This window comes from Mauremys mutica, chromosome 14, assembly GCF_020497125.1.
Source record: "Mauremys mutica isolate MM-2020 ecotype Southern chromosome 14, ASM2049712v1, whole genome shotgun sequence".
NCBI classification, from domain to species: Eukaryota; Metazoa; Chordata; order Testudines; family Geoemydidae; genus Mauremys; species Mauremys mutica.
Window position 1 is genome coordinate 4,066,907 of NC_059085.1, and position 12,987 is coordinate 4,079,893.

The 12,987-nt window shown below is 49.1% G+C and overlaps 1 protein-coding gene across 2 annotated transcripts; it reads right to left on the reverse strand.

The window, feature by feature from the left end:
• Positions 1-1,013: 1,013 nt before the first annotated feature.
• On the reverse strand, positions 1,014-11,651 carry LOC123349469 (C-factor-like). Of its 2 annotated transcripts, none has more exons than XM_044987581.1 (6): positions 11,408-11,651; positions 10,535-10,586; positions 6,934-7,121; positions 4,948-5,106; positions 3,721-3,831; positions 1,014-1,238 (listed from the first exon to the last, which is right to left on the reverse strand). In XM_044987581.1, exons 1-6 carry the CDS (start codon positions 11,552-11,554, stop codon positions 1,125-1,127), a joined length of 771 nt encoding a protein of 256 aa, XP_044843516.1. In that variant the 5' UTR covers positions 11,555-11,651; the 3' UTR covers positions 1,014-1,124. The 2 variants fall into 2 exon arrangements, with proteins under 2 accessions (XP_044843516.1, XP_044843517.1); XM_044987582.1 differs by lacking the exon at positions 11,408-11,651 and adding an exon at positions 10,658-10,854.
• Between the last annotated feature and the right edge of the window lie 1,336 nt (positions 11,652-12,987).

Sequence of the window (12,987 nt, forward strand, 5' to 3'; positions counted from 1 at the left end):
TATCCAGCTTCTCGTCCAGTGTAATCCCTAGGTTCTTTTCTGCAGAACTGCTGCCTAACCATTCGGTCCCTAGCCTGTAGCAGTGCATGGGATTCTTCCGTCCTAAGTGCAGGACTCTGCACTTGTCCTTGTTGAACCTCATTAGATTTCTTTTGGGCCAATCCTCTAATTTGTCTAGGTACCTCTGTATGCTATCCCTACCCTCTAGCGTATCTACGACTCCTCCCAGTTTAATGTCAACTCCTCTCAGTTTAGGATGGCTGAAATGGGAATCCTCTCGCCACATGCCCCAATGGCCATAGAAGAAACTTGACCATGAGCTTGCACACATTTCCTACTCGAGCCAGCAAACAAAAGTGATTGGCTAGAACTCCCAGATCCTTGCTAGAAGAGCAACCCATGCAGCTCTCCATGGTTTCCAGTGAGTCATCCCAGCACTGATGCAGTGGGACTGGGATCTCTGGTTTCTCAGCAAAATACAGACTTGACAAACATTCTCTCTGCCTAATTGTTTGTGACATGTCCGCGGTTCATTGTGCAGAGCGGGGCCATCACACAGAAACACTCACATGGTCTGGCACGCATGTGTCATCCACAATGACGGGCCTGCAATTCATGTTTTCCACCCCTGGGCCCAAGGTTAGGAGTGGCCCTAGCTGTTTTGCCAGCCAGGGCAGAAAATGTTTCCAAAGTTTTTGGCCCCACCTACTCCCGAGAAACCAAGCGAGCACGTAAGCGCGTGCACACACACACACACACACACACACACACACACACACACACACACACACACACACACACACACACAAAGCCAGCCAGTTGGAGGGGAGCCAAAAAAAAAAGGCAGTTTTGTGCCCCCTGGAAGTTAGTACCGAGGGCAACTGCCCTTCTTGCCCACCTCTAGAACCAGCTGTGCCCACTGAGGTACCTGAATGTTCAGTCTCTAGATGGCTCAGTAACAGCATAGCAGTGTTGAATGGATCTCCCACCTGCATCAGGGAGCAGCAGAGGAGAAAGGCTCCAGAAATGGGTTGTAATTCAGCTCAGGTTGTTTATTGGGGTGTCAGGTACAGGTAACACTGCAGGCACCTCTATGATCTAATCACACCTGGCAAGCTCATGTCTCACCAGGGATAGATTTTTCCGTCCCAGCCCACGAAGGAACCATTCTCCTTCTCAGAGAGCGTGGAAAGCATCTTCAGGATTGCTTGAGTGGTTTGCTCCACGGTCTGTGGGGCCTGTAGGGTTAAAGTGATGCTGTTAGGTAGGGCAAAACTGCATCTTTCAGGCCATTGTTACTGTGACACCCTGGCACCCCAATATTCACCACTGTCATGTAATCAGGATATGTTTTGTACGAAGTATGCTTTGTGATTCTTATTGTTCTAAGTCTTGATCTGCTAGATGTTAATATCTCGTTGGAGTGCATGTGCTATTGTCGTATGTGAAGTTACAAAGTTTGGCTGTGTACATGTTGCTGAAACATGTTGTGAGGTTGAAAACACCCACAAGCAGCGTTTCAGCTGCAATAGTAAAAAGGCCAAACAATGTTAATGGCTTACTGAGGAAATGCACACAAGCACAAGGATTACCCCAGGAACTGTGAACAAAAGAAACCTCTCAGAGATAGCACGACACAATGGGAACTGTTTGACCCAGATCACAGCAAAAGAGCTTTCCAGCAAGTGGGAAGCAGATATAAAAGGGGGAAGTGAGATCATGATGGGACCTCACTCTCCTGACAAGACACCTGGGAACACGTGAGGAACAAAGACTGAACAGGGAGGAAATGATGGTTCCCAGGCTTGAGGGATTTCTAGCCTGCGTTTGAAAACTTGGGAAACCCAAGCTGCAAAGCCAAGGCAGCTTGTGCCTTAGGAATCTGCCAACCTGTTTATCATGCAGGGTGAGAATTTGCTAATTCATATCCTACCTTTCTAGTACTGTATGTTAAGCTCAGTTTGTGATTTTGTTTATTTACTAGGTAATGTGCTTTGAGCTGTTTGCTATCACTTATAATCACTTTAAATCTATTGTTTTGTAGTTAATAAACTTGTTTTATGTTTATTCCAAACCAGTGTGGATTTGACTAAGGTGTCTGGGGAAAATCTCAGCTTGGTTTCCACCAGTGTGCATGGTCCTCTTGACATTGAGAGAGAGGCAGACCGGGTGTTAAACCCATATAGTGGCCAGATTTGACCAGGGCAGGATGTACTGCTCCGGGGCCTAGGCTGGGAAGCTGGTGGTTAGAGACCCTGCCTGTGACTGCAGCTGGGTGTGTCCCTACCTGTGTGAATGCTGGTGAAAGTGCAGGCTGGAGGGCTTTGCAACTTGTCACAGCAGCACAGTGTGAGAGGGAGCCCAGGCTGGTGGGTCAGAGGCTCAGTGGTACCCCAGTTCCAGGTAGCACCCCGGGGGGAACTCATTACAGTTACTATGTTGCTAGCAGTGGGTGTATTCAGGACCAAGTCTCCTCCCTCAACATATCATCCTCTTAGCTTCAGTAGGGTCTTCAGGGTAAGTTGTCTTTGCAGATATTTGTACAACGCCTACCACAATGGGACTGTGGGCTCTGTGCTACCAAAATACACGAATAAATAATAATGTACTAAAATGAGAGTTGATGTTCCTCACACTTGTGCATTTATAGTCTTATCAAAACCCCATAGCTGTCAATGGGAGTCTTTCCATTGGCCTCAGTGGGGTTTGGATCAGTCCCATAGAATCATCCCAAAGCATTAAAGGCCTTTGCAGTAAAGCAGTATGACTAATTTTGTATACGCTATTTATGGATCACTTCTGGCATGGCACATGGCAATGCTTAACTGCGTCCAGTAAGAATACTCGGTCACACCTAGGCAAAGAGGGGTACAATGTTAGCGTTCTGATGTGGTAGTTATCAATGCCCACTTTGCACTGGTACAAATGTGCAAGGTGCAGGGCAGTGGCAAATCAGGCCCACTCTATCCAGATTAAACGGCAGGGGGAGTTTAGCTCAGCTGAATGTACTTCCCCCGCACATTGGACTTTGGCCAGGACATTGCAGCTCTAGAAATCAGTAGGAATTAGGTGCCCAAATACCTCTGAGGATCTGGGCCCTTGTGGCGAACCCCCTGGCTCTTGCACACTGTGCTGTGGGTTGTTTAGAGGAGAGAGGAGGAGACTGGGCTTTGCAGGGGAACGCAGGGGTCAGGAGCTAGGGGAAACAGGCCAGTATGCTTTGTCTGCTTTGTGCTGCTCCCAAGTGGGGTAAAGCAGGCAGAGTGTACTGGTGAATCTGGCCATCAGAGGTAAAATGACGAGAAGATTTCAGGTGGCTACATATCTTCAAATCATAGAAATCTCATCACAGGGTGACTTTCTCTGGGTTTATGTTTATATATGAAAATTCTAGTAATTTAACAAACCAAACAGAATTCCCAAACAAAAGCCACGTTAAATTGGAGATACGGTTATGGTTATAGTAACTTTAAGTTTAACCATAATTTTTATTTCCTGGGTTCGTAATGTTTGTTTTGGGGATAATTACAACATCCCTGGAATGGTTTACCCTTATAGTATTGATACGTATTCCAGTCTTCCCTCCAGTTTAACGTAGTTGCGATCTGAGTGTACAGATGAGTCTGTGGCAGAACCAAGACCGTAAGGCCTCCCTGATGTGCTGTGGATGGAAGTGGCCAGTCACCCTAACCAAGGGATTATAAACATGTTATGACCTACCTTTTCTGTTCCCATTCTGGTTTTCACCCAGCCAGGGTGGATAGAAGTGCAGAGAATCCCATAGTCTTTGTACTCCAAGGACTGGCACTTGCTGACCATGTTCAGAGCAGCCTGTGGGTGGGACACTCCATGAGCAGAGATAAGAGCACAGGACAGAGGGGCATCTTCCCTACAGGACATGATCCCCTCAACCCCACAGTACTGATATGCAAGGGTGGAGGGGAGTCATCTGGGCTGACAGGAGAGGAGATAAATAGCACTGGGCGGAATGTACGGAGCTTCACACCTAAGCAGTACTGCTGAACTAAAGGGCAGCTCCCACTTCACTCAACGGACAAACCCAGCTCAGCTGCTCGGGGCGACAGATAAGGTTATAACCGTGACTGAAGCTATTCCGGGAGATTTTTTTCCCCAACATTACATGATGTCATTTTCTTAAAATATCCCATTCAAATCTCCTGGATTGCTTTCAATAGTCACTGGAAGATCGATGCTGATTCTGGGAGACTCCAGGCCCATCCTGGAGGGCTGACAACTCTAGCAACAGATCAAAAGCAAACTGCCCACCTCACAATAAATCTTCAATCTTTCCTGCCCCTGAGTAAAGGGTACAAGGCTGTGAGATACCAAATCCCAGAAATCTCTGGTTTTATCCTTTTATAGCCTGGAATGCTCAGCCAAGCGGAAACCAGGAGACCCAATCCTGATAAAACGAAAGGAGGAAAATCCTTGGCTAAGACCAGCTGTTGGCATTGGCTGTATCTGCACCTTGAGATCCTACACAGCTGAGACTCATTGAGGGGTTCAGTACACAAGGAACATGGCACCAGCAGCTGGTTCCAAACCCAGCTGAATTTCTGTTACCCTTGTAGCAATAACATTCCCGGCAATCTGAGAGAGGGGAGAGGATCCCGCTGAACACAATCTTCCTCACTGCCCAGTGGTGACCAAAGCTGGATGAGCTTGGTCCAGATCTCTGGTTTGTTGTTAAAGAGTAATTCTGGCTAAAGGTTGACTATAAAGGGGGAGATGCAGGGACACATGCACTGTTGCCTTAAATCTGTAGCAAGAAGCCAGGTAGGAGGGGGCTAAGGGGACAGGAGCTCTGCACGGAAGCTGGTGGGGGAGTCCGAGGTGTTTAGAAGGAACAGCAGAGGAGGCACCTGTGTTGATACAAGGTAGGAGCTAGTTATGCTGGAAGGGAGTGAGAGGGGTCCTGTATGGTACCTTGCTGCAGCGGTAGCTGGGTATTTTCTCTAATTCCCACTGTGGAACTACTTCTATGGAAGCAGCCATGCTGGACATGTTGAGAATGGCGGCCTTGCTGCAGCTCAGCCCTGTCTGGGTGCTCTGCTTGGCAGCCTTCTTCAGCAATGGCAGGAACTCCTGAGGGAGATACCGATGACTGTGTTACGACAGGGGTGACACTGCTGTACCAGGGAAGGAGCCCATCAGTGATGTTAAGGGTCAGGGAGAGGGAGGCTCTGAAGGTGGAGTCTGATTCTGGCAGGTTGGTGCATCCCATAGTTCTTGGGAATATGATGACTGGGAAACTCTCCTATGGGTCAGAGTGTGCTCTCCCTGAAGGGAGCCTGCTCTGCTCCTTCACGGGAGGTGAGCCCTGTTGCAGGCACTAGCCCTGCACAATCCTTGTGCTCCTAGAGCACATGGTCTGGACCTGTGCCCAGCCTCTGGGTAGGAGCATTTTTAATATGGAGATGTACCTATCTCATAGAACTGGAAGGGACCTTGAAAGGTCATCGCATCCAGTCCCCTGCCTTCATAGCAGGACCAAGTACCATCCCTGACAGATTTTTGCCTCAGATCCCTAAATGACCCTGTAGCGGGCCGGTGTGGCTCCCCTCCTCCCCGGGGAGGGTTGAGCCCTGGACACCGGAAGGGCCCGCCCCTCAGAGGGTCAGGCGGCGACCCGGAAGTATAAAAGCCGGCCCTTCCAGCTCAGTCGGCGCCCAGCCACCGCGGGGAGCAGACCTGCCTGAGGGAGTTCCTGACAGGGGATCCGTTGGAGTCCAGGGCAGTTGCCCGGACTGGCCGGAGATACCCCTCGCTCGCTACTGGGAAGACCTGCCGGAGCTTCCCCGCGCCACATACGAAGAGGAGCCACCAGTATCTTCCCCGCTGCCGTGCTGTTACCCCGAGGAACCTCCGGAGCAGAATTGGCCGGACTTCCCCGAGGAACTACCAGATCTACCCCCCAGCCCGGGCTGTGAGGAACCCATGCAGTGGGACTTCCTGGGACCGGACGCTGTGGAACAGGTAGGCCCCGAGGGGGATATTGGAAGTGGCCCGGGGGCAGCCGACCTCAGTCAGGCTGCTGACCAGACAATACCCATGTCAGTGTGTTGCGGTCAGGATCCCCACTGACCGTCAGCGGTAACGACCGCTGCCTAGGGCCCCGGGCTGGGAGACAGTGGAGTGGGTGGGCCTGTGTCCCCCCTGCCACCCCACTTACGGGTGGCAGTTATCCCCCTCACCTTACTGCTCAGCCCTGCTACAAGAGGCCTGAGCTCCCTTGTACTGTTTACTGCTCAGCCCTGCTGCAAGAGGCCTGAGCTCCCCTGTACTGTTTCCTGCTCCGCCTTGCAGCCAAAGGCTGGAGCCCCAGTAGACTCTAACTCTGTTGTCTAGCCTTAAAGGGACAGGGCAGAGCCTATGTGAGACCAGCGGGCCGGTGTGGCTCCCCTCCTCCCCTCAGAGGGTTGAGCCCCAGATGCACCCCGTTACAGACCCCCTCAAGGATTTAGTTCACAACCCTGGTTTAGCAGGCCAATGCTCAAACCACTGAGCTATCCCTCCCCCGCCATCATGGGGAAGGGGCTCCTTGGCGGGGCACAACCAGGCCCTCACCCTTATGGCTACATGGCCCTCTGGTACAGCCTTTGAAACAGAAGAGAACATGTGATTATACTGACTGAAGCACCAGGGGATAACAACCTACTACTGCGACCAGCTAGTGGAGCTATTTCATTAGCCCAAGTGGTAGAAAACTGCACTTTGGTGCTCAAGGTTCAAATCCTGCTGGTGGCCAGTGTTAGGGGATGTTAGAGAGTCTCCCTTGAGTCTGAAAATGCAGATCACCTTGTTTTTGAAAAAATGAGTCAAAAATTTGCCCTAGCCAAGCGTCTCAGCTCGTTCCAGGGCAGTCTTGGCTCAGTGTCGAAGGAGTTTCCTGGCTGTTAGGTGCGTTCTTACCTGGCTCACCATCAGGGGCCCAACTGTGTTAGTTAGGTATACAATTGCCATGGTCTCAACGTTCTCATTCTCCATGGTGGTCACCCGTGCAATGCCAGCGTTGTTTATCAGGATATTCAGTCCAAGTCCTTGCACATGCTCCTCCACTCTCTGCGCAGCTGCCTTTATGCTGTTTGGATCTGTGACATCTACAGACAGCACAGAGGATTCAGAAACATCCTTCCTATAGCAGCTCTGCCCTGTCTATCAGCTCTACCAGCCCATTCAGCTGTTGACCCTGTCTTCAGTTGGCCAATGAAAGCAGCCTCGCTCACTTGCATCTCCCTCAAGCCCCTCTGGGAACTCTCCCACGCTGCCTCTGATTCCAGGAGCAGGAGGAAATCCCTTGAAATTTTTTTTTTTAATTGCTTAATCTCTTTGAACTGAATCCAGGAGAGCACCTTCCCTCTTATCCCATGGAAGTTACTTTACGTAAGAATCTTTGGTGAGGAACCCTGTCAAAGGCTTTCTGAAAATCTAAGTACACTATATCCACTGGATCCCCTCGGTCCACATGCTTGTTGACCCCCTCAAAGTATTCTAATAGATTGATGAGGCATGATTTCCCTTTACTAAAACCATGTTGATTCTTCAACAAATTATGTTCATCTATAGGTCTGACAATATTGTTCTTTATTATAGTTTCAACCAGTTTGCCTGGTACTGAAGTCAGGCTTACAGGCCTGTAATTGCCAGGATGACCTCTGGAGCCCTTTTTAAAAATTGGCATCACATTAGCTGTTTGCTCGCTGGCTGCCAGGGCCTGCCTTTAACGACTGGTTGTGTGTGGACTACTTGAGCTACCCCAGCCCAGGCCGAAGCCTGGTAGTGACAGTTGATCACCCAGCCCTGTTGTGGGCTCCCGGCTACCCTGTAGACTCTGGTCCGGACCAGACTGGGGCCAGCTGGAGTGGCCTCCCTCTGAGCGGGAGAGCGAGGGACCCCTACATGCCTATTATATCAATATCCTCATTTAATACAAGGTACTCTAGTTCACCCATTTTATTATTTAGACTTTTAGCATTGGTACATAAGTACTTTAAAAGCTTGTACCCTTTTAGCTGTCTGCCATTACACAATGTAATTGAATGGGCAACCTTTTTATTTGACTGTTTCTGATCAGACCCTGCCTGTATTTTATCATTTTCCATCCTCCTGTGTCTACCTGGACATAGAGATTCTCTATTAATAGATCCTCCCCTAAGGGATGTCTGAATCACGTGCTCCCCCGCACCTGCCGGCTTTTCCCCAGCCCTTAGATTAAAAACTGCTCTACAATCTTTTTAATGTTAAGTGCCAGCAGTCTGGTTCCATTTTGGTTTCGGTGGAGCCCATCCTTCTTGTATAGGCTCCTCCTTTCCCAAAAGTTTCCCCAGTTCCTAATAAATCTAACCCCCTCCTCCCTACACCATCATCTCATCCATGCATTGAGACTCTGCAGTTCTGCCTGTCCATCTGGCTCTGTGTATGGAACTGGAAGCATCTCAGAGAATGCGACTATGGAAGTCCTGGACTTCAATCTCTTAACTAGCAGCCTAAATTTGGCCTCCAGGACCTCTCTCCTGTCCTTCCCTATGTCATTGGTACCTACATGTACCATGACCACCGGATCCTCCCCAGCACTACAAATAAGTCTATCTAGATGTCTTGACAGGTCCGCAACCTTCGCACCAGGCAGGCAAGTCACCATGCGGTTCTCCTGGTCATCGCAAACCCAGCTATCTATGTTTCTAATGATCAAATCGTCCATTACTAATACCTGTGTCTTTCTAATAGCTGGAGTTCTCTCCCCCAGAGAGGTATCCTCAGTGTGAGAGGATACCACACCATCCTCTGGTCCTAACAATGGGATCATTTCCGTCTGCTCCAGTTGGATGTTCTCCTTCCCTGGGACTTTCATCCTCCTCAACAGCACAGAGGCTGTCAGACCGGGGGTGGGACTGTTCTACTGTGTCCTTGAAAGTCTCATCTGTGCACCTCTCTGTCTCCCTCAGCTCCTCCAGTTCAGCCACTCTGGTCTCCAAAGCCTGTACACATTCTCTGAGGGCCAGGAGCTCCTTGCACCGACTGCACACACGCCACTTGCCTTTAGGGCAGGTAATCATACATGCTGCATTGGGTGCAATAAACTCTGTTGCTGGACTTCTGCCTGCATTGTCTTCTTACTCCTGCAGCTGGTTCCTTCGTTGTTGTTTTGTTTATCTCCAGGGGGTGCTTTTGGCTTTTAAGTTTAAAGAATGTTGAATTCTAGCCCCTTCTGATGCTCCCCCTGGAGAACTCCCTCGCAAAACTCCCCTGTTAATGCTCCTGTTCACTAGCTCCTCTGGTTGCTTAGAAGCAGGCTTTTTAAAGCCCTGGTCTCCCTGAGTAGCCTCGCCCCCTAGTTAAGGGTTGATGGGTGCTGTAACAGGGTGCTGGCTTAAGAGACACTGAACCAGCCCCTGTTAGCTCAGAACCTACTAGCAGAGCTCCCATCAAGGGGAACTGGCTGGAGCTGGCAGGGTGTGGCTCATTAAAGGATCCCAAGAGCAATCACCTGTGAGCCTGCTGAGAGGAAGGCCTCTAAAGCTGGCAGGAAGGGGAACAGGAAAGTGAGAAGTGAGGGCCTGTTGCTCCCAGCTGCTGTAAGAGCAAGCTGTTCCCCAAGGGGCTACCTGACTGGTATTGAATTGTACATAGCTGTATATATGTGGGTGTGGGAAAAGACCGGGAAATAAAAGGGCACTGGTGTGTGCCAGAGTGGAGTCTCCAGCAAATTTGTACCACGAGCAACGAAGCGCTCGTCTACAGATGCTAAAACCTCTAGGGAGGCTTAGGGATCACAGCCTCGTTAAGAAGCTCTCAGCCTTGCCTAGCAGGCCACTAGGCTCAGCACACACATAGTCAGCACACGGTCCCCCAAACAAACAGAGCACACGGTATATTTCAGTCAAGCAGCAAGCGCACCACAAACACAAGCATCATCATTATGCTTTTTCTGGATCCAAATAGAAACCCACAGCTTTCAATCTAATGTGGCTTTTATTTTAGATCCTGGAAACCCATAAGAAGGAATCAAAGTTCCCATGAGAGAGCACAGTGTGTCGCTCTCCTTGGTAACAAGCTGCTGAACCTCTGAGAACAAAATGGCTGCTGGCTCTGCATGCAGGGAGAGGTTATTAGAATTTTCGGGCTAGGAAACTGCAAACAATGTGCAGCAGTTGCACAGGGACGCATGCCATGGGTGCCATGGGGGCATTGCAAGATTTGGTAGGAGAGGAAATATCAGTCCCTTGGGCACACATAATGGAGACTTAGTGGAGAAGGCATAGGACCCGCACTGGGTTTGTACCTTCAGCACTAAAATCATGGGTCTCTTCCACTTGAGTTAAGAGTAACTCTATTAGCAGTCAGCCATTACAGGGGGGCAGAGTGGGTGTGACATGCTCCACTCTGAACTGTTAGTGCTTCACAACCAAACAAGTGTGACACCACATTGTGCCAGCCATGGAGAATTAGGCCCCTCCTCTTCCTCCCAAGCCCACCCCTGTCTGAATGAGTAGATGCAGAGATGGCTACATACCCAGCTGCAGCACCACCAGGTTTGGATGCTTCAATGCCAGCTCTACGACCTCCTGGGAAGAGAAACATTTTCATTTTGTTAGAAAAATCCTGGAAGGTAATCAGGGTCTAGGACGGCTCTGACCTCAGCTGCAGGTCTGGGATCTGCAATAGGGAATGCTGTGCAGTGCCTGGGGTTGGGTGTACCCCTCAAGGAAGGTGCTGGTGACTGAGCTGGGAAAAGCCAATTCCCAGAACCCCGCTGTCCCACAACAAGTGGCATGTGGATGAATGAACCAAGTGCCTCAGAGAGGCTTCTCTGCAGCCTTCTGCAGTGAGGGTGGGATGTCACAAAAGCCCTGGTGGTTACAATTCCACGACATAAGAATGGCCCTACTGGGTCAGACCAAAGGTCCATCTAGCCCAGTATCCTATCTTCCGACAGTGGCCAGTGCCATGTGCCCCAGAGGGAATCAGCAGAACAGGGAATCATCAAGTGATTCATCCCCTGGTGCTCATTCACAGCTTCTGGCAAACAAATGTAGAAATGTAGGGGGCCAGGGTGATTTCTCTGTCCTGTCTCTGACAGAGTCAGCCCTCTCTGGATACATCTAGGGCATGGGGTTTATCACAGGCCACAGTGGAACATTTTATAACAAGCCCCTTGTTAAAATATTGGTAGCATCTTGCCTCTCTATTGCTGAGACACACTAGCATTTGAGTTTTACTGTGAGCTCTGAGTTTCCCATTTGAGCCTCTCAAATGCTTTTAAAGGGAACCCGCTCCTTATCTGATCCTGTCTTTGCAGCCTGCACTGCTGGGAAACCCAATTCTCAGGCTGTTTCTGAGCCATCTGCTGCTCAACCTTCCTGTAAAGACCAGATTTCATCCTCACCTTGCTTTGGGATCCAGCCAGCTCCCTTGTGGTGGCAAAGATCCATTCTGGTGGATTTGGTAGCTCTAGAAATCGCTTCACGAGTCCCAGGCCGATTCCTCGATTGGATCCAGTCACCAGAACACTCCTGACGTTGAACTCTTTCATCGTCACTGAGCTGCAGCTCAGCCTAAATAATGATGCTTGGGCTCTTCCTAACACCAGTGTTGGATCTCGAGTCAAACCTCTTGTTTAAAAGTTATGTAGTGTTGGCAGTTCAGAGATTTGAATAACTCCACTCTTACTCAGACACCTTGATTACAAAAGTGAAAACAATTAAACGATACTAGATATGACGAGTTCGGTCACAGAGATCCCTTTGGGACTGTCACCTGATGTGCTGAGCCCGTTTTCCCTGCCAGCTTGGGACTCCAGAACTCTGTCTTGTTGAGCCAGACATAGAACCCTGCCTTGTTGTGCTGCAACACAGGCCCAGGGTCTGGGCCATGCCCCCAGATCTGCCAACTTTAACTAAAAACAGCTCAGCAGGTTACCTGTCTCCAGCACCCAGACACCGAGCTCCTAATGGGATCCAAACCCCAAATAAACCCGTTTTACTCTGTATAAAGCTTATACAGGGTAAATTTGTAAATTGTTCACCCTCTATAGCAGTGTTAGAGATGCACAGATGTTTGCTCCCCAGGGTATTAATCACTTACTCCAGATTTATCAATAAACACAAGTGATTTTATTAAGTATAAAAAGTAGGATTTAAGAGGTTTCTAGTATTAACAGAACAAAGTAAGTCACAAAGCAGAATAAAACAAAACATGCAAGTCTAAGCCTAATATTAAGAAACATTACAGGTAATATCTCACCCTCAAAGATGTTCCAATAAGCTTCTTTCACAGACTAAAAGCACCAAAGAGTCCTGTGGCACCTTATAGACTAACAGACGTATTGGAGCATGAGCTTTCGTGGGTGAATACCCACTTCGTCGGATGCATGTAGTGGAAATTTCTAGAGGCAGGTATAAATATGCAAGCAAGAATCAGGCTAGAGATAACGAGGTTAGTTGAATCAGGGAGGATGAAGCCCTCTTCTAGCAGTTGACGTGTGAACACCAAGGGAGGAGAAACTGCTTTTGTAGTTGGCTGAGAAACTGCTGAGCTTCAGTTCATCTGCAAATTTGACAGCATCAGCTCAGGATTAAACAGACTGTGAATGGCTTGCCAACTACAAAACCAGTTTCTCCTCCCTTGGTGTTCACACCTCAACTGCTGGAAGAGTTTTCAGTGTCTAGCAAAGTTATGAATTTAAGCTTCCAGGCTTGTCTTTTGAAGGTGCTGTGCAGCTTTCCTTTGAGTATGAGGACTAAGAGGTCAGCTATACAGTGATTGCTTTGTGAAAAGTGTTCATGATAATGACACATGTGGTCTGATTTTCATGGATTTCTAGCTGTATGTCACACTGTATGTGCACCTTTGTGTGCACTGACAACAACTATGCATTTGAATAACTTAGCTATGTGTGCAAATGGGCAGGTAGATACTTAATTGTCCAGCTAACCAATTTCCTCTCTGAGTCATGGTAATTGCAGG